This window comes from Lissotriton vulgaris, chromosome 4_1 (assembly GCF_964263255.1).
Source record: "Lissotriton vulgaris chromosome 4_1, aLisVul1.2, whole genome shotgun sequence".
In the NCBI taxonomy this organism is placed as follows: Eukaryota; Metazoa; Chordata; class Amphibia; order Caudata; family Salamandridae; genus Lissotriton; species Lissotriton vulgaris.
Genome location: NC_141691.1, coordinates 1,048,281,534 through 1,048,303,794, shown reverse-complemented (window position 1 = coordinate 1,048,303,794; position 22,261 = coordinate 1,048,281,534). Strand labels below are relative to the sequence as shown.

At 47.0% G+C, this 22,261-nt stretch overlaps 1 protein-coding gene across 1 annotated transcript in view; it reads left to right on the top strand.

Moving 5' to 3' along the window:
• NSUN2 (NOP2/Sun RNA methyltransferase 2) overlaps window positions 1-22,261 on the top strand; it is a 561,061-nt gene that overhangs the window by 128,762 nt on the left and 410,038 nt on the right. The window contains exon 10 of the mRNA XM_086965280.1: window positions 17,533-17,606. Within this exon, the coding sequence (XP_086821406.1) occupies window positions 17,533-17,606 (74 nt within the window). The remainder of the gene's footprint in view (window positions 1-17,532; window positions 17,607-22,261) is intronic.

The following is a 22,261-nucleotide window of genomic DNA, read 5'->3' as shown; positions in this document are numbered from 1 at the left end:
ACTGAGTGTGCCCTGGGCTCCTGCCAAGCAGGTGCCCAGGGTCTTTGTTCCTTCCCTAAAACTGTGTTGAAACTAAAACCCAATTGGCATCGCTGGCCACATGTCAGCCCCTGGTAAATGGTACCCTAGGTACCCAGGGCATTGTGACTACAGAAGACCCCGAAGGGCTGCAGCACTTATTGTGCCACCCTTAGGGGCCCTGCACCCTGACAAACACACACTGCCCTGGCATGCTGAGTGTCCTGGTGCAGAACTAAACAAAGCGTCAACATGGCACACATCCCTGTGTGCCATGCCACAAACCCACTGCCCTGGCATAAATCAGTCACCTCTCTAGCTGGGTGCCCTTTGTCAGTGGTGTGGGCACAGGTGCATGAGCCCTGTTCCCCCTACAGTAACCAGGGCCACTTCTGGGCACTGTAAGTGAAATGATGCCATTAAGAGTATATGGTGCTGGGAGGTTGTCATTACGAACTCCACAGCACCATAATGGCTACACTGAAGACTGACAAGTTTGATGTCAAACTTCTCAGCACATTAAACCCACACTGATGCCAGTGTGGGATTTAATGTAAAACGCTTTACAGAGGGCATTTTAGAGATGCCCCCTGAAACCTAACCTACAATCCACGTCTGGTCTGAGAGGCAGCCTAGGCTGCCACACAGGAGACTTGTTGCTGGACCCCTGGGTAGAGAGCCCTCCGATCTCCTGGGCCTGCAACAGTGAACATCCTGGGCGAGGTGTTGGGTCTCCTCCGCCTCTGTGAGCTTCTCCAGGCCACTTGCTGTACTCAGCAACTGGCTCCCACTGATTCTGACCCCCGGGAAGACAGGCGGGAAAGCCTACGTGAGGAAAGGGGATGTGCCAGCCCCTGCCAATCCTACCCCTCAGGTGGGGGAGGTGAGGTGAAGCAGAACTCCGGGCTCCGGATATCTTGAGGACTTGAGGATGGGGAGCCCTGCCCAATCAGAGATAGGCTCCTGCACCCCCCACAGGAGAGGAGCAGGATAGGGGGTGTCCTCACCCCAGGAGAGGGACCTATTGGTCCCTACCTTTACCCTCCCTGTAACACCCCTAAATTTAGTATTTAAGGGCACCCTGAATCTTCTTTCCTCAGATCCCGATTTGAAAACAAGGAAGAAGACCTGCCGTGCAGCTACTAACAAGAGGAAAACACCAACTGACTTGGCCCCAGCCCTACAGGCCTGTTGATCCTTGAACCTGCTCCTGCTAATTTCCAGCGTCTCCTGCGGACAGCAACCTCTCAAACCGTGGAGGAAGTGCCTGCCTTGAACCTCTTAAACACTGGGACTCCCATGAGCAGTGGTTCTGCTGAAACAGCAATATCCCTGGTGTCAGCCAGGAACAGCGAATCCAGCACACTCTGCACCCGCCGAGCCTGGCCTGTGCCTGAGTGGGCAAAGACCCTGAGTACGTCCCCCTGGCGATTGTGACCTGGAATCCAGTGCCCAAGGACCATCCTCGACGACCCAGACGACGCCTGCAGCCTCACAGCAAAGGACGCGACCAGCCGAGGATAAGATTTCCTGATGTCAAGACACCCTTGCACCCCGCGCCCCACGGGCCTCTGTGCCCAACTCCTGGGTGCCTACTTATCCTCCAAGATCCCAACTTACCTCTCGAAGTGTTGGATAACATTGGGCCTGACTACCTCTGCACCCGGCTGCCCCTGTGCCGCTGACGGTGTACCAACTGTACCTACCTGACCCTGGGAGACCCCTGAGTCTATGCCCAGAACCTTCACTCTGCCAGTTGACTACTTACCCAGAAGCCGATAACTCACTTTTCTTCCATAGGGTAACATTGATTGGTTTCACTTGGAAATTCTGTGGAGTTTTGAATCTTTAAAATATCAATCTAAAATCATCTGAGCAACGAATTCCGATTTACTCAGCTGTTATCAGGAGAGAACCCAGTGCTGCATCTTTTAGCACAGCACTGACCCTGAAAATTAATTTTAACCGTACTTATCAGTAACTTGAATTTCCTTCCATAGGAAATATTCCTTAAAAATCGCCTGTATGACTAAAGCGCATTCTTTAAATTTTTTACAGGAGATGCACCAGGGCTGGATCTAGCATTCAACCCTGAGTAAGAAAAAGTAATGATAACACTACGTTTGAGGCATGTGGGCTGCTGAATTCATATCTGTGCATAGATCGCCGCCTAGTGTTGGGTCCGGATGATTGCACATTGTTGTCCTGGAAGAGTCTTCGAAGTATCACGAGATAGGTGGCTCCTCCCCTGGACTACAGTGCGCATGGGCATCCTCTCCATCCTCAGATTGTTTTTTTCCGCCATTGGGTTCGGATGTTACTATCTTAGCTCAAGTTAGGAAAACTTTCTACAAAACCAAAAGGCTTTCAACAGCGTCGGTATCTTTTCGTTCGGTATCGGTGCCTTTGTTTTGAGAGGACATCGAGGACTCAACAGGTTTTTCTTTCCAAACTCGACCCGATCTTCGATCTCAAATGGAAAGAAGTCCATTCAAGAGGTGTCCCCTCTGCAATACAAAATACCCGCACATCGATGTCCACCCGGTGTGCAACAAGTGCCTGTCCCCAGACCAGAACGAAGCCAACTGTATGGCCTGTGCCCGGTTCAGGTCGAAAAAAACTCTTAAGATTCGACGAGCGGCTCGATTGGAGTCAAAGAAGTCAGCGCCTGTTCCCGTGAACATCTTTGGGACCGAAGACGAAGAGGTGGTTGATCTGGAGGATCAGGAATACTGCTCCGATCCGGCTTCGGGCCATGACTCCGAGTATGAAGACGAAGAGGTGCAAGAAGAAGACGAAAACATCGTCGATGAGGTAGGAGAAGACGTGGAGGCCCTTGGGGCCGTAGAAGATAGCTCCGGCGAAGAGCTAGGCCCAACCGGCTATACGGGGGCCGACGACGCACTCAATAAGGCTCAGGTCGAGGGATCGCCACTAGGCCTTACCCAAGATCTACAGTCTAGTTCTACAGCCCCGCATAAAGGCACGGCTTCGAAAATTACTAAAGAGCCTTCGGTTTCGAAACCGCCATCGGTCGATACAAAGAAATCGAAACCGACAGCATCATTGCCAAAACCGAAACCGAAAGTGCAAGTGACTCTGGTCGGCTCCAAGGCCTCAAACCCCTCGGAGCCGAAGAAAAAGAAAATGGCCGTCGATGCCGGAAAGCTCAAGAAGGTCATCGAGCCGATGGTTGGGGCACCGAAGACCAAGGTCAAGGCCGTCGAACCACCAAGGCCGACGCCGAAGGTAGTCGATTCACACAAAAGGCTCGAACCGAAAGACGGGATCAATCCTCGGTCGAGGCCTACGGACAAGTCGAAGACTGGCTCCAAGGACCCTGTCCTTTCATAGCCAAGGAAGTGTCTGAGTCACTCCAACGCATCAAGGATAAGGCTACAGCGGTCGGACAAAAGAAGGCCCAGACGCCGAAGCTGGTCGGACAAGTTCAGACCGCGTCGACACCTATCAAATTCGGGTTGCCACCCTCGGTGCGTCCGAAGATGTTAGAGCCGAAACAAGCTATCGGCGCCACTAAACAAGTGTCGGCGGAAATGGAAGCTGCAGAAGAGCCTGAAGACCAGGAGCCGAGGCAATTCATCGACTCGGAAACGGGTAGACTGTCCATATACAAAAGATAATGCCAGAAACACCAATGGAATCATATAAGATTCCCTTGAAGAAGAGAGTTTCAACATTTTCAGCTCTTGTGGAACCCCTCCATCACTATGGACAGGAACCTCAGAATTTTTCCCCAACATACTCAGATGTGGATGCAGGGGATGATGAACATAAGGATGACCTCTATCATGTGGACACTGATCCCGATGATCAAGCCCAACCATGGGCAGACCCTGCTGACTCAAGGGATCCGCAGACTGACCCTGACACTCATGTGTACAGTGTGAAAACATCTCCTACTGAGGACACAACTGCCTTTAACGCCCTTATTGTAAGGGCAGCCAGTAATCATGACGTCGAGCTACATGCTGACCCTGTGGATGAAGACTTTCTGGTCGACACCTTTTCCACTTCGGAAAGGGCAGTCAAAACCCTACTCATGCTAAAAGGGGTCCTTAAGCATGCTGGTGACAATTTTAAAGACACCACTAGAGCCAGGGTGTTAAACCCAAGGATTGAGAAGAAATATAGACCGGCCCCTGCGGACTCTACTTATATAAGGGGACAGTTGCCATTGGACTCATTGGTTGTTTCTAATGCACGTAAGAGAGCAAACTCCCAGACTACAGGTGATGCTCCTCCTGACAGAGTCAAAAAATTATGGAAACTTCAGGAAAAAGAGTGGGTGCGCAGGCGGCTAACATCTGGCGCATTGCCAACACTCAGGCACTCTTGGCCAGACATGACCGGTCCCATTATGATACCCTTGAGACACTGTTGCAACACCTACCTGATCAGTACAAGGAGGGGACAGAACTACTCATCCAGGAGGGGAAACTGATAACCAATGCTTTCATCAAGTGCGCTCTAGACGCAGCTGACACTGCAGCCATGGCCATCAACACTAGCGTTATGTTAAGGAGACACGCCTGGTTGAGAATCTCAGGATTCAAACCTGAAATACAAACTTCTATCCTCAATCAGCCAGTTAACCCAGACTTCTTATTCGGACCTGAGGTTAACACCACCCTTGAAAAAATTAAAAAAGACAGAGACTGCAAAGTCTATGGGGGCTCTGCAGTCACAGCAGTTTCGGGGTGGCTCCTTTCGTCGCTCCAATACTAGGGGCCCCTCAAGAGGCCAGTCAACACAACAGACACAATACAATAAGGGAGGTACACAATCCACCTACAATAAGAACAACCGGGGTGGATATCGTGGAAACAACATCAAGGGCAGAGGCAGAGGAAACAACAGTTCCAGATCCTCTGCCAATACCAAACAGTGACGCCCTGTCACTGCCCCAGACCATATAACACCTGTTGGGGGGAGACTACAACAGTTCCTGCCAGTCTGGAAGTCCATCACCACAGACAGGTGGGTGAGAGACATTGTACAGCACGGGTATTGTCTGGAATTAACGTCCACTCCACCCAACATCCCACCAAGACACCGTCCTATGTCCGCAGAGCACTTACACTTATTGCAGCAGGAGGTCGTCAGCATGCTGCAAAAAGGGGCCATAGAGCTCGTGCCTGTAGAAGACCAAGGGTCAGGGGTGTACTCTCTGTACTTTTTAATACCCAAAAAGGACGGGTCTCTTTGATCTATACTGGACCTCAGGCCTCTAAACAGTTACATTCTGTCAGAGCATTTTCATATGCTCCCCTTACAGCAAGTTCTGCCGTTACTCAGTCAGGGAGACTTCCTCGCAACACTGGATCTAAAAGATGCGTATTTCCATATACCCATACACCTATCACACAGACAGTATCTCAGGTTCACTATTCAACATCAACATTATCAGTTCAAAGTCCTCCCTTTCGGAGTAACGACGGCACCCAGGGTGTTCACAAAGTGCCTGGCGACAGTAGCAGCACACCTCAGGAGACAGCACATACGTGTCTACCCTTATCTGGACAACTGGCTTATTCAAGCAAAGACGGCCAAGCAGTGTACCAGCCACATGTCCCACACCATTCATCTTCTTCACAGTCTGGGATTCTCACTGAATTATCCGAAGTCACATCTTCAGCCCGCCCACGTGCGACAGTACCTGGGCGCGACAATAAACAATTCAGCGAGAATAAACAGCATGCAATTGCTGATACAAAAATTCAGACCTCAACACTCGCTTCCAGCAAGAGTGTTCATGCAGTTGATAGGCATGATGGCCTACTGCATTTTCATAGTCCCGCACGCGAGACTACACATGCGTCCGCTTCAGGAGTGCTTAGCACGTCAGTGGAATCAGGCTCAAGGACAGTTAAAAGACCTAGTGTTGGTGAGTGGTCGGGCATTCAACTCTCTGCATTGGTGGAACCCACGAAACCTTTGCAAGGGCCGACCGTTCCACGAGCCTGTGCCACAAATTGTACTGACGGCGGACGCGTCTCTCCAGGGATGGGTAGCTCATGTACTCCACTACACAGTGCAGGGACTATGGACAGCACAGCAAAAGAAAATGCACATCAACCTTCTGGAGCTGATGGCAATCTTTATGGCAATGAAAGCTTTCAAGGTACACTTGTTCAACAAGGTCATGTTGATCTGGACGGACAACATGACTGCCATGTACTACATACAGAAGCAGGGAGGAACACACTCTCCACAGTTGTCTCATCTGGCTCAGAGCTTGTGGAAGTGGGCCATTCAAAGGAACATCTTCCTCATGGCGGAACACCTCCCGGGCAAGGACAACCAGATGGCTGATCTGCTCAGCAGACACAGCACCAGATGCATGAGTGGGAGATACATCCATCAGTGCTCCAACCGTACTTCCAGCAGTGGGGTCATCCACAGATAGACCTGTTCGCCACAAGGGAAAACGCAAAATGCCAAAGCTTTGCAAGCAGGTTCCCACATCCACAGTCGCAGGGCAATGCGATATGGATGAACTGGTCAGGCAAATTTGCGTACGCTTTTCCCCCAGCACCTTTGATACCGCAGGTGGCATGCAAACTACGGCAACACTCGATGACCCTCATCCTGGTTGCTCCAATGTGGACATGCCAACCATGGTACACCACGTTTCTAGAACTATCCGTGGTAACGCATCAAAGGCTGTGCCTCATACCCAGGCTTTTGACGCAGAGCCATGGCAACATTCAGCATCCAGATCCGCAACAGCTCAACCTGGCGATCTGGCTCCTGAAGTCCTAGAATTTGGCTACCTCAACTTGCCGCCAGAATGTATGAATATCATCAAGGAGGCAAGACGGCCCACAACCAGAGCATGCTATGCGGCTAAATGGAAAAGGTTTGTCATATATTGTACCAACAATGACATAAACCCACTGGATGCATCTATTCAAAACATTATTTGTTATTTGTTGCATTTATACAGATGTAATCTAGCGTACAGTTCCATTCGTATACATTTATCCGCCATAGCAGCCATTCAGAACATGCAGCACCTCTCATTATTCAGAGTGCCTGCCATTAAAGCTTTTCTGGAAGGACTTAAAAGAGTGATCCCTCCCAGACACCCACCGTCACCAGTCTGAAACCTGAATGTGGTCCTCACCAGATTGATGGGACCATCTTTTGAACCTCTACACTCTTGTGAGATTCAATTTCTGACCTGGAAAGTTGCTTTCCTAGTAGCCATTACCTCACTGAGGAGAGTTAGTGAACTCCAGGCACTAACCATTCAAGAGCCATTCATACAGGTCCTCGCAAATAGGGTTGTATTACGCACCAACCCTACATTTATGCCTAAGGTGATTTTGCAGTTCCACATGAACCAGACCATAGAACTGCCAGTTTTCTTTCCTAATCCAGAAAATGTCGCGGAGAGATTCCTACACACGTTAGATGTCAAAAGGGCTCTAGTTGCTGCCTGGCCACCTCGCACGCTCGAGGCTACTTAAGCTGAGAAGTTCAGGGCTTCTCCCTGCTAGGTAAGCGCCGCGACATTGAGGCTGCTACTGAATTAATTTGTATGCTGCTGACTAGCGCGAGCACAGCGCTTTTTTAATACGGAAATAATTAATTAATTTTAATTTCATTTTAAAATTACTCGGAGGGTCCCGTTTTTCGCTGGGGTTTGTGTTAGGACATACCTGCACTCTAATAGGAGACTACACCGCTGTTGAGCGGGTCTTTAGCTGCTTTCTCGGGGCGGGAGCCATCTTGGGGGAGGAAGTGCCGCTTTGGGACGCCATTGTGGTTGACAGCCTAGTTGCTGCCTGGCCACCTCGCACGCCCGAGGCTACTTAAGCGGAGAAGTTCAGGGCTTCTCCCTGCTAGGTAAGCGCCGCGACATTAAGGCTGCTACTGAATTAATTTGTATGCTGCTGACTAGCGCGAGCACAGCGCTTTTTTAATGCGGAAATAATTAATTAATTTTAATTTCATTTTAAAATTACTCGGAGGGTCCCGTTTTTCGCCGGGGTTTGTGTTAGGACATACCTACACTCTAATAGGAGACTACACCGCTGTTGAGCGGGTCTTTAGCTGCTTTCTCGGGGCGGGAGCCATCTTGGGGGAGGAAGTGCCGCTTTGGGACGCCATTGTGGTTGACAGCCTAGTTGCTGCCTGGCCACCTCGCACGCTCGAGGCTACTTAATCCTGCCCTCATGCAGGCGCGCAGCGTATGCACGCAGCGTGGGCGCGCCGGAGGCTCGCCAGAGGCAAGCCCATCTGTGACCATCAGTGACCAGACGGGACCCGGGGCCACGACCCCTGGTTCTCGCATTGTATATACTAGAGGTGAGCTGGAGTCGTTGGACTCCAGAAATATTGCTATTAGCCCAGAATGTGCTGCCATACTTGTGCGGGAGGGACTCCTTACTGCCCCTACTCCCCAGTCTGGTCGGAAGGTTATGGGTCAGGCCCGAAGCTTACGCTATGGCCTACTCAATACACGCTCCCTGCAACGACATAATTTAGAGGTTTTTACCCTTCTAGAAGAAGGAGAATTAGACCTTTTGGGACTCACCGAGACATGGTTAGAGGACTCCTCTACGCCGGATCTCGTTGCCTCCTTACCATCCGACTTTTCGGCACTTTTCTATAATAGAACAGGAGCTAAGAGGGGGGGAGGTGTTGCCCTCCTTTATGATTCACGTCTATTGGTTGAAAGGTTCTTGATGGAAAATTTAGCGGGTGCGGAAGTGATGGGTGCCAAGTTGCAATTAGGGACTGACTGTCTGGTGATCCTGTTAGTCTATCGCCCTCCGTGGACCTCGCCTGAATTCCCTGATTTGTTCATAAGACTGGCCCAGGACATCCGTTCAAGATATGATAAGGTAGTGATAATGGGTGACCTCAACTACCATTGGGAGAAGGTCCCGAAAGATGGTCAGGCGTTACAGATCGAGGAGGCGTTAACCTCATTGGATCTGGCCCAACAAGTAAGGGGTCCAACACATGCCAAAGGACACACCCTGGACTTGGTGTGGACGACAGTTCCTGTTCAGGACATGGCCACGGCCCAGCCATGCGTATGGTCCGATCACCATTTGGTGAGAGGCAAGTTACTGGTGGACAGACAGAGAACAACTACTAAAGGAGGGTGGAAGGCAGTCAGGAAGTGGAACAAGATTGATGGTGATAAAATGATACATCTACTTCGCACCAACCCCCTTCCCAACAATCGCCCCCATAACCCAGAGGTCCTCTGTGGGGCACTCATGGATAAACTCCTGAAGGCCACAGACAAAGTTGCACCAATCTGTAGGGTGAACCGTATGGACAGGAAACGAGGGGCCCCATGGTATAACGATTCACTCAGAGCACAGAAATGTGGGTTACGTAAACTGGAAAGAACATGGCGCAAAAATTACAGTCCTGATTCTCGGAGCAGCTACATACTGGCTCTCGCTAGTTATAAGCAAGCGATTATAGCTAGGAAGTCCGAGTTCTACGAGGAGAGGATTTCTACTGTTACGAACCCACAGAAAGAAGTCTTCCGAGTCCTTACGGAGCTCAGGAAGAACAAGGAGAAGTCTCCGGATTTTAGTCAGGAGGATTGTCAGAAATTCCAGGACTTCTTTACCAACAAAATCATCGATTTGGTCACTGAAATTACGGCAACCTCGCAAATTGACTGTCCACCGGTGGCTATTCCAGCGAGAATGCCAGTCACAACTTTGCTCTCTAATCTACCCTTGATTACAAAGGATAGTTTAGTTTCTCTCATGGGATGGGTCAAGTCTGGCTCAAGGTTGGATCCATGTCCACCTGAAGTGTTTAAACTCGCACTCCCGGGCATAGAGGAAGATGTGCTGAGTCTCTTGAACCTCTCTTTACAGACTGGTCAAGTGCCCTCCTCTTTTAAGGAAGCCCGTCTGATTCCTTTGCTAAAAAAACCGGGGGCAGACGCAAAATGTCTGAAACTTCAGACCAATTTCCCAGTTACCATTCCTGGCGAAGGTTCTGGAGCAGCATGTCCTTACCACTCTTTCAGAACACCTGGAAAGCAACACGCTGTTAGAGCCGAATCAAGCAGGCTTCCGTGCGAATCACAGCACGGAGCTGGTTATGCTGTCAATCGTAGATGAGCTTAGGAACAGAGCAGACAAGAAAATCCCAGGGGCCCTTGTGCTGCTGGACCTCTCCGCGGCATTTGATACCGTGTGTCATGAACAACTACTGTCGCGGATGAGGGATTTCGGCATTCAGGGCCCAGCACTGGCATGGTTCACATCCTTCCTTCAAGGGAGGATGCAGAGAGTGCAATTAGGTGACATGCTTTCTACCGCACCCTCGATCACTTGCGGAGTCCCACAAGGGTCTGCTCTGTCACCCCTATTGTTCAACATATATCTACAGCCTTTGATTCGAATGCTTAATCAAATGGACTGCCAGGTATATAACTGCGCAGATGACACTCAGATCATCATCCAGTTGGAGGATAGCCTGAATGCTTTTGCTAGACTGCAAAACATTCTGAGAAGTACAGCTAACTGGATGTCCGGCAACTCCCTAAAAATCAACCCGGACAAAACTGAGGTGTTGCCGATTTACCATCGCTGGCAACCCTTGGTGTGATCGTTTCTGGCCCGGGGAGTTGGGCATGCCTCCGGAACCGGCGGAGGTGGTTAAGAGCCTGGGCATCCAGGTGGACAGTAAGCTGTCCATGAAAAAGCAAGTCACAGCCGTGGTGGGCAGCTGTGTCGGCCTCCTTCGACAACTCAGGAAAGTTTCCTCGCTGCTCTCTTTTTTCACTCTAAGGAGTGCGGTCTCTGCAATGATTTTAGCCAGATTGGACTATGGCAATTCACTGTACATAGGACTTCCACAGGGTCTTCTAAACAGAATGCAGACGGTCATGAATGATGCTGCTAGGCTCATTTGTAAGAAACCGAGGAGTACCCAGGCATCCCCCCTCCTGCGGGAACTCCACTGGTTGCCAGTTAGGCAGAGGCTAATGTTCAAAGGGCTCTGCATTGTCCACAAAGCTCTTCATGGCAGGGCACCCACCTATTTGAAATCTCGCCTGACCCTCTATAAACCAGGGAGGGTGCTTAGATCTGCTGATTCCATCTATCTTGTTCAGCCACGCTGTATACTGACCACTGTGAGTGGGCGTGCTTTTTCACATACTCTGCCAGCTATGTGGAATAAATTACCGCTGGAACTTCGCAATGAAAAGAAACTAATGCCCTTCCGCAAGAAACTAAAAACTGTGCTTTTCCAGCAAGCGTGGGGTGGCCGCCAATTGTAATCTGATGCATCCTTTCTATTGTCTAGCTGATCCTAACAAAGCGCTTAGAGACCCCTGGGTTATAGTGCTCTATATAAATCACAATAAATAAATAAATAAAGAATGTACTATATAGACAGAACAAAGGATTTCAGAAAAACAAAACAACTTTTTGTTGCCTTTTCTCCACAACACAAAGGCAACCCCATTTCCAAAGCAGGGATAGCCCGGTGGATCATTAAATGTATACAGATTTGCTATGCTAAGGCTAAACGCACACTAACCATTCCACCACGAGCACACTCCACACGTAAGTTCGGAGCGTCCATGGCTTTCCTGGGGAATATTCCTTTAGAAGAGATATGTAAGGCAGCCACTTGGTCCACCACACATACATTTACGAAACACTACTGCGTAGATGTGCATTCTAAACAGCAGGCAGCTCTAGGACAGGCTGTCCTCAAAAGTCTTTTTCAGACTGCTGCAGCTGGCACGGGCAGCCGCCGTTAACAGGAGGGACTGTTATGTAATCTATGCACAGATATAAATTCAGCAGCCCACATGCCTCGAACCGAATATGCTACTTACCAGTATGCATCTGTTCTTGGCATGTAGGGCTGCTGACATTCATATCGCCCACCCTCCTCCCCGGCGCCTGTAGCAGCTGTAGCATTCAGAATTACTATGTAGCATGGACATCACTCACTGTATTACACTCCATCTCTGCCACAATGGCGAAAAACAATCTGAGGATGGAGAGGATGCCCATGCGCACTGTAGTCCAGGGGAGCAGCCACCTATCTCGTGATACTTCGAAGACTCTTCCAGGACAACAATGTGCAATCATCTGGACCCAACACTAGGCGGCGATCTATGCACAGATATGAATGTCAGCATCCCTACATGCCAAGAACAGATGCATACTGGTAAGTAGCATATTCGTTACCTGCTAAGTGAGTCCAACGTGCTGCGTCAGAACTTCCGGCACGAGTGAGTTCAGGATTCAAACGATAAACATCTCAAAAACAAACTAGTAGACCGTCCGTGTAGATGAGCAGAATAACGTGGTTAGTGTTGCTAGGCGCCGTGGGGGAAACTAGCAAGAGGAACGGATAATTCCGTGGACGTGGTGATCTCTAGGCGAGTCTGCCAGGACACCTTACCCACGGGCCACTGTGTTCCTGTTTACGTACGTTATTCTGGACTCTCTGAGACGACCGAAGCCCACCTATTCGTCTTGAGCCCAGCTGGGTCATAATTATCACCGGCTGAGTGACGACCACAAAATTATCAGTCTTCTGTATTCAGCCCTGAGGAAGTCGCGGAAAGATTGTTCCATATGTGACGAAACATGTGTCGGCTGGTTTGCTTGAAAAATTAAAAGACTGAATATTTCTGGATGATTTTTGTATCTGTTGGCTTTCACATTGTACTGCATGTGTTTTTACTGACATACTGTTTACATAATACCATATTTAGATCCGGGATCTACCCTGATAAACTGAAAAAGACTTTGTAGATTCCATGGTACAGATTCAGCGCTAATAAAAGCATCCGATGACATCAGAGTTATTCGGGATCAAGGAGGTACAGCGGTCCTGCTGATGCTTGACTTATCCGCTGCCTTCGACACGGTCGATCATAAGATCCTGATCGACTGTGTCGGAAAAATGGGCATCCAACGGGTGGCCAAAGACCTGCTGGCCTCTTTTTTTGGTGGGGCGCACTCAGGCGGTTACCCTGGGCTCTTTCCAATCACCTCAGCTATCTCTACCTTGTGGGGTTCCTCAAGGCTCATCCCTAAGTCCGACACTGTGTAATATCTACGTGTCGGACCTGGCCAAAGTCATCTTGGCCCATGGGATGAGCCTAACCTCCTATGCAGATGATACGCAGCTGGTCTTGGCCATAAATAGTGACGGAGACAGGGTGGCAGAACGTTTTCAAGGAGGTATGTTAGCAATTGGAGAGTGGATGGCTTCCAATTGTTTAAAGCTTAACTCCGACAAAACGGAGGTGGTCATTTTTGGACCACTCTCGCCAGCATGGTCATCAGTTTGGTGGCCTCCATCTTTTGGCGCGCTCCCCAAACCGTTTCCCAGAGTAAGAAACTTGGGATTGGTCTTTGACGAGGGCCTTAATTTTATGGCCCATGCCAATAAAACGGCAGCCACAGCCTGTCACAAATTAAAACTGGTAAGTAAAATCCTCCCTTTTTTACCCGAAACAGCCGGAAAAACTCTTGTAAGCTCTTTAGTCTTATCCTCGTTGGATTACTGTAACAGTCTTTTTGTCAACGCTCCGCTCCGTGTCATCAACAAAATGCAAACTATACAGAATGCGGCAGCCAGAGTCCTTTCAAGAACTCCTAAATTCAAACCTATTTCACACGTAATAAGGAATTATCACTGGCTGACTATCCGCAACTGGATTAAGTTTAAGACCTTATGCATAGTCTATAAAGCACTCCACAACGAGGGACCGCAGTTTCTCAAGAATCATTTGATTCCCTATACCCCCTCTAGACAACTCCGTTCTACCACTCTGAATCAATTATTGGTTCCACGCACAAAAACAGTCTCTTGGGGCGATCGACACTTCCTGGTATCCGCGCCCAAGTTATGGAATACACTACCTCAATCAATCAGGACAAGCCCCACACTCAGGCTTTTTCGCAAACAATTGAAGACGTGGCTTTTAAACCAATAATTCTCAGCTGTTTCCTCCAGAGATCTTGTAATCAATCGCTAGCACTGAGACGCCTATGGGTATTCGTTCGCGCTTAATAAATAGCAATAATAAATAAAAGAAAAATATTATGTGTGCCTAGGTCTATGATCAATGTCATATTGTGAGGTTTTTTTCCCCCACACTCAATTGGGGGGTTATAGGGCTTATCCCCTCGCCTAGTTGCACCATACTGATCTTATTCCCCCTTAGACTGCTGCGTCTATTAAGCTGAGTGCCTAGAATTTTCCCTGGCCACTAAAAATCCTTTTCTAGATTGTTACCTGCTAAGTGAATTTCCTCCTATAGGATAACTTTGGTGATTTTATGTGAAAAAGTTTCTAAGTGTCAACTTTTAAAATACAATAATATTCCTTAAAAATCACTACTGTAACCAAAAAGCTTTACTTAACTGTTTGCAGGAGATGTCCCAGGACTTAATCTAGGATCCAGTCCTGTGGTTAGAAAAGTAATCCATAAAGTAACTAATTGTATTTATCTAGAAATTTCCTTTGAGCTCAATGTTGCATTCTGTTTGAAATTGTGTTGCCTATTGCAACGACTGTAACTATTGTAACCAAAAAGTCTATTGCCTATTTGAAAAGTATTTAGCTAAATAAACTAATTGTGAGAAAGTATATTTTGATACCTTGTTGGTTCTAATATAAAACAACTATATATTTTGATCCAAAACAATTAGCCTAGAGTTCAGTTCTTGAGTGTGTGAGACCATTTGCTGACAGAGTGTGTACAACAAATGCTTTACACTGTCCTCTGATACTGCCTTACTGCTCGACCAAGCTACCACTTTAGAGAGTAAGGTTATATCAAACTTCAGCCTCTGCCAAACCTTTGGGGATTGTGAACTCTATACACACTGTATCTTACTTTGGTCCTGTATATATAGAGCCACTTTCCTACATGGGGGACTCAGCAAACCAGGGAGAGGCTCATGCCCCCCCTCCCACTAGAGAGTGGCATAATAGGGGGTGTACCCACCCGAGGTAAGGCATCCATTGGTCGCTGCCTTTTACCTACCTGTAACTCCCCTAAATCTAGTATTTAGGGACACCCCTGAACCTTGCTTACTCAGACAAGAACCTGCTACAAGAACAACCATAGGGACTGAACAGTTGTGCAGCAGCTAACAAGAGGAAGACTCCCACTGGCTTGGCCCCAGCCCTACCGGCTTGTCTCCCCCTTGAAGCTGCTCCAGCGAAATCCCGTTGTGTCCTGCTGCCAGCAACCTCAAAAACTCCAGAGGACCTGCCTACCTTCAATTACAAAGACTCTGTTTCCCGTGAACACTGGATTTGTTCATCTGCAACCTCTGGCCCTGATGAACACTGTGGATCTGCTCCACTCTGCACCCGCTGTCCACGACCCAAGCCCTATTGGGCCAGCCCTACCGGCTTGTCTCCCCCCTTGAAGCTGCTCCAACGAAATCCCGTTGTGTCCTGCTGCCAGCAACCTCAAAAACCCAGAGGACCTGCCTACCTTCAATTGCAAAGACTTTGTTTCCCATGAACACTGGATTTGTTCATCTGCAACCTCTGGCCCTGATAAACACTGTGGATCTGCTCCACTCTGCACCCGCTGTCCACGACCCAAGCCCTATTGGTCCAACACTACAAGAAGGTCACCCCGGCGATCCTGACCTGAGACCGACAACTCCTGACCTGCCTCCAGCCGACGCCTGTAGCCTAAATCCAGAAGGACCCCCTAACTGCGACCAGGAGCTGGTAAGAAGTTCCAACCCCAAAAAGCAGCCCTGCACCCAACGCCCCACAGCCTTGTGTGCCCAAACTGACGGTGCCTAACCAACCCCTAACTTCCCAACTTACCTCTCGAAGTGGCAGTTGCACCGTAAAATATCTTCATCTCCGAGCCTGCAGTGCCTTTGCAAACCGGAGGTTCCGCATTGGAGCCTGAGGTCGAAACACCACCCTGCCGCCCTAGTGCCGCTGAGGGTAGATCTTTGGTGCTACTTTGTTTCCCCATTTGCCGTGAGCTAAAGTCCAGGAGCTTTGCTCCCACAACCCAGTGGCCTGCTTGCCAGCAGCCACCAACCATATCCCTCATTTTATAACATTGGGCCTCAGCACTCTGCAGCCAACAGCCCTAGTGCCGCTGAGGGTGTAAAAAGAGTGCATCCTTGACCCTGGGGCAACCCTGGTTCTAACCCCAGAAGCTCAACTCCAAAGACTGATTACTTACCTGGTAACCATTAACCAACCTTCTCTCTCTATAGGGACCTATTGACTGTTTTTCTCTGAAAATTTTTCCAAGAGTGGAGTTGATTTATATGGAAACCTGAAAAATAACAATTGTGCAAAACTGACTTTACTTAACTTTTCTCTAGGAAATGTCCCAGTGTGATATTCAGGCATCTCACACGGAGTAGAAAAAGTTATCTAAAAAGTAATCTCAAAAGTAACTTACCTGTAACTTTCATTGCAAAGTCGATACAAAGCATATGTACAGTATTTCACAGTATTGCATTACCAGTAATTCAAACTGTAACAATTTCAGAGAACATTTACAATTGCATTCCAAACTGTATATTTACTGCAAAGTACTTATCAACTTACCTGTGCCAGGCTTGCTTGGTTTTAGAAAATAAAATAACCAAAAGTATATATTTATACATAAACAATTGGTCTGAAGTTCAGTCTGTGAGTGTGTGAATTCATTTGTTGACTGAGTGTGTACAACAAATGCTTAACACTGTCCTCTGATACTGCCTTACTGCTCGACCACACTCCCTCAAATAGAGTGAGGTGCTATCTAAATTCACCTCTGCCTACCTTAGGGGTTCCACCTGGACTCCGTGCGCACTATACCTCACTTTAGTATAGTATATATATAGCCAGCTTCCTATAATATTGAAATTTCTTACTGTCCGGTTTGGGGATTAGTCTGATCACATATCTGTACATAAATTGGGACATAGTTAAAAGCAGCTGGAACTTAGTTAGCTACTTCCTCAGTTGGTTGATCGGAACAGATTATCTCTGGTAAAACATACTTTGCTCCTTTCTGCTCAATTTTAAGTATCTTGCCCTCTGCTTCACCATCTCAGATTAATCATTAGTTTGCCTTATGTGAAAAATACTTGTGTTCCCCCTGTGTGAATATAACTAAAGTGTGGGACTCCGATGCACCATACTTTAAGGGTAAGAAAAAAGCACTTACTCGCATACCCTGGTCTTTGCTTCTTCCTAACGAAGATTTAGTCTGTTGATTTTGCATTATTTCTTAGTACTTAAACATTTTTGGCTTGATCATATTTCCTTGTTTTGTATTGTGTGGTTCAGTACTTCAGTTCTACTGTTATTAGTTTGGCTTTTGCCTAAATACATTATTTAGTATTTGCGAGTTTGCAAGCTGGAATTACACTGGCAGAACAGTTGAAATAATACATAGGCAGCATGTTAAATTGACTATTGCCTGTTGTTGCCAATTGAATGTATACAAATATATATGAAGTGATTTGTCGATTTTCATTTCGGTAGGTGCTTTGGAGCTTGCTGATGTCTCTTCGGAGCTCCCCGGTTTGAAGTGGATGCCAGGGATGACCCAGTGGAAGGTAATTAAGTGATGGATTTCGACTTGTTTGTATAGGTTATCTGAAAACTAGACTAGTAGTGATGGAATCTAGTATTGAGGCCTCAAATCATATGCCCACTGCTCCAGAGGAACACTCATTTTGTATCCTTTGATTTCCAGAGGTATGATACCCATGCGTTAGGTTTAAATGCATTCCTGTTTCCACTAATGCCTTCTGTTTATATGTTGCTAAACATATTTGGAAAATCATTTTATCAGTAGGCAAATACTGTTTTTCAAATGTTTACGTACTTCAGAGTTCCTGGCTTGTTACTTTGAAATGCTTTGAAGGAACTTAAAGGATCTTTAGTGTTAACACTTTGGCCAGAGTAAAGAGCACTAACAAAGCAAATTGTTTTGGCTACTGTATCGCTGCAAGTTTCACAAAGCTTCACTAATGCACACTGCTGGTATGGCCGTCATCAATACAAGCTTCCTTTAAGCACACCACTGAGATAAGGGAGGCTCTTTCACATGCAAAATAGTCTAGTCGCTCTCAAACATTAAAGCTTTATTTGTCTGTCAAGATATTATTTTTTTGTGATTTCAAGTATAAACAATGACAAGACACCTGAAATGCAGGAGTAATGTTGAGACCCCCACGGGTGAGTAGCGAGCTTACAATTCCCTGATTGATTGATTGATTGAATGTTGGAAATGATTGATAAACACCTTCAGGGAATGTGAGATTTTTGTTATTGTAGTGTACACGTTTTGCTGAGGCGAATTTTAATTCCCATATTCAGTTGTGTAGTTTGTCATAATGAGTTAATTTTGTAGGCAACATCTAGAGTATAGTCAGATGTTTGGAAGCCCAGTTCTCTATTTCTCACTTTGATTGCTGTTGCAACTGTCTAGTTCTGGGAGCCACATCTGGAGTACTGGACATGCCTAAATGGCCATGTCTCGGTGCCTCACATTAACCATTGTTGCTCTCTGTAAATATAGCACCTCCTTTTAAAAGAACAAAAAAGGTGCAAATCTAAAGACAAGTGCCTCCTTCAGGGTCAGTGGTTCACTAAGGAACTGCCGTTGGTCATCCGTGAGCCAAACCATTCCTATCTCCTCAAGATAGGAGGACGTCTCAGAAGAGACACCTGGGACATCAGAAGTGTAGAGCTCCTGATAGTAATGCCGAAATTCGGCCAGGATACACTCTCCGCCTGTGACAAGAGCTCCAGAGTCTGTTCGAAGTTCGGATGCAATAAATGTGCAAGGGTGTGTAGCCTGGTCGCTCCCCCTTTCCGTAGCGGCAGGCTGTGGCGTGTCTGCCCATATATGCAATCTCCCTATCTGCAAGTCCCCGTAACTCTGTCAACCAGACCGAGCGCTGGTGTGGATGGGCATCCCCACCTGCAACAGCTGCATTTTCTATATCTTGTAAAGCGTTCTTGACGTGGTACAATTGGATGCGTATATCCTGGAGTATGCCAGTATGTTTTGAGATGCTCACTGACATGGACATTTGCCTTGAAGGCCTCCCACAGAGTGGCCTGAGTAGAAACTGTCCCGTATTTAATGCGAAATATTCGTTAAATAAAGTCAGTCAGTCAAATTCACTTTATTCGGTTAATTATAACCAGAAAAGCATACTACATAAAACACATTAATTACTGCAATTACACAAACACCATCCAGATACAGAAATACATCTTAATCATCTATAAAAAAGCAACTCCTGATATAATAACTAAATGTACCATAGTTAAAAATGATTTAATTTATAGCGATCCCTCTTTTTTTCTTTATTCTGACCGCTGCTGTCAGAAAACTAGTCATATTAAAAATTTCCCAAACCTTAGTCAGCATCTGCAAATATATAAAAGCAGGTCTAGCTTGTAAAAATCTTTTGCCCCTTAAAATGGGTAAAATGAACTGATTCCGGATATGCATAAAGTGCTCACAGAATAAAACAAAGTGCAACGAGTCCTGAGTCAAAATATTATCACACGTCCAGACACCCATATCCTCAATCTTTTTCCATCCCTTTGATTCTGCAAAAAGTAGATGTAATTGATTAAATCTAAACCTCACCAGAAGGAAATGATGGTGCTGATTAGTAACTGTATTTAGATAAGGTTCCATGGTACATGAAGTGAATACCAATTAATGTGTCTGCACCAATGGTTTTTTCCATTCCCTGTTCTCTCTATCCAATTGTGACCCCTGCAGATACATGTTTTTTGCCCAAATCAAATCTTCCTTTAGCTTCTTCTCTGGAGAGTTAAACCGCTCTGGATTTCCTAAATGAGCAGCACGCCTTTTCACTTAACTCAGCCAGGGGATACTGCTTACATGATCAAGTGCTAGGCAATCACAAATAATTTCACGATTCATCCCTAGCTCCAGGTTTGTGCAGATACCCATCCACTTTAATAAAGGTGCCATGCCGATTAGGTCTGATATAAAACCTAACCCGGTTTCTTGGTGGATTATATAAGAAGATGTTGACTGTGGAACAGATAACAAATTCCTAAGGAATTTATTTTCAACTATTTGGATATCCCTAACTTCTCTGTATCCCCAGAGGCTTAGCTTGCTATGGTGATACATTTGGCCTTATATATATTAAACATTGCTTGCATTGGCTTTGCCCCTAATCTGCGAGCAAAGTCAAGGACAGCTAGGGTAGATCTGGCCATTACATTTCTTTTTACTTTCATTTGTGGTATCCAGACACCCCTTTCATCAAATAGTACGCCTAAATAAGTATACGAGGTCACCTGTGATATTACGTTTTCTTCCCAAAAAAGAGTTTTGGGATTCCTAGGCTGAAGACCCAAAATCATTGTGTGAGATTTCGAAAAATGTATATCAAGGTCCAATGACTTCATAAAATCGGCAAAGGAAGTTAAGAGATGCTGTAGGCCAATTGCTGTTCTAGCTATAAAGGCGGCAACATCCGCGTATAGGAGAGCCGGAATTAACCTCTCCCCCACACGTGGGATGTCCCTACTCGCCCCTACACTGTAAAGTGAATAAAAGTGGGGCTAGAATGCATCCATGTCTCGCAACTTTAATAATGCGGATGCCTCGTGTAAGGTTGCCTTTTTGGTCAAAGCTCACTGCGTCTGTAAGGTCCTTATGCAAGTCGGTCAGGAAGTTTACTATATTTTTGTCCAAGCCTAATTTTAATAACCAGTGCCATACTTTTTATCTATTTACTCTGTCAAAGACCGAGGAAAGGTCCATGAAAGCCAAATAAAGTGAACCTTTCTTCGCGACTTACCAGCCAGTAAAAATAAATTCAAACACTGGTCCATAGTTCCTCTCCCTTTCCTAAACCCATATTGTAAGTTTGAGAGGATATTGATGTCGTTTAACCAGTCAGTGAGTTTGCCAGGGACAACTCTTCCTAGAACCTTCACTACAGAATCTATCAGTGAGATTGGCCAATAACATTTAGGGTCTCCTCTATTTCCCTTTTTGAAGACAGGAACTATAACTGACTGGGACCAAGATGGTGGCAGGCCACATTTACAGGCTGTGGTAAAAACATTTGCTTGTAAATTAGACCATAATAATACATTGGTTTTGTAAAGATCCACCGGACACCATCGAGTCCAGGTGCTTTATTGCTTGACATCTTGTCAATGACCACCGTTATTTCCTTATCCGTAAACACTAAAGTGTAGTTCTCTACTACATTCAGTGTACTTGGGGATTCATGAACGCCCTGATCCCCAAATATATGTTCAAAATGATTAAGCCACTCCTCTTCCGGGAGTAGAAACCGTTCCAGTATTTTTTTTTTCACAACAAATTTTTTATTTTATTGATCAGGTAAGGCATATACTCAGCTCTCCACAGTTAGATCACTGCCAAATATCAACACATGTATTAGCATCTCACAGACCCAATCAAAAACCACCCCGCCTATCCCCCCCCCCACCTCCCACGGCTACCCATTGACCCACCTACCCACCCCTTATTCCTCCCTAACCCAGTGCACGTAATCACAGTGAGCTTTTAGTAACTGTTTGTATCAAGCTAGGAAACATGCGCCTCCTCAGGCCTGGAGTCCATCGTCCAAATCTAGACCATCTTCAGGTTCTACTGGAGGCACCAGAGTTAAACCCCTATATTCCGCCCACCTCTACCAAATTTTGTAATGTTTTCGGGGGCATCCTCTGGCCTCAAACACTGGGCGCCCCAGCCCCATAAAATAATCCATCCCTGCCTTCCATACGTTCAGCGGGGGTGGGGGCTCGATCACTCTTCCATGCTTGTGCCACGACAAGACCCAGTAATAAGAGGTGGCGCTTGTAGGTATTCCCCCCCCCACGCCCTCCAGCACATGGAGAAGGCCCAGTCGATGAGTATGGGGAAGATCCCATCCCAACACCTCCAACAGACAGCCCCATACACCACTCCAGAACCTGGTCAGGCCAGCACAAGACCATACAGTATGCAGCAGAGTACCCATCTCCGCTCCACATCGCAAACACTCCGGTGATCCAATCAAACCTGCTTTCCACAGCCGCTCCCGTGTATAGTAAGCCCTATGCAGATATTTAAATTGGACTAACCTGAGACGCACCGCAATAGCAGTCCCACGCGGGGACTCCAAAGCCTCCCTCCAATCATCCTCATATAGTGGTCCATCGTCCCTTCCCAGGCTTCCTTTAATGTAAG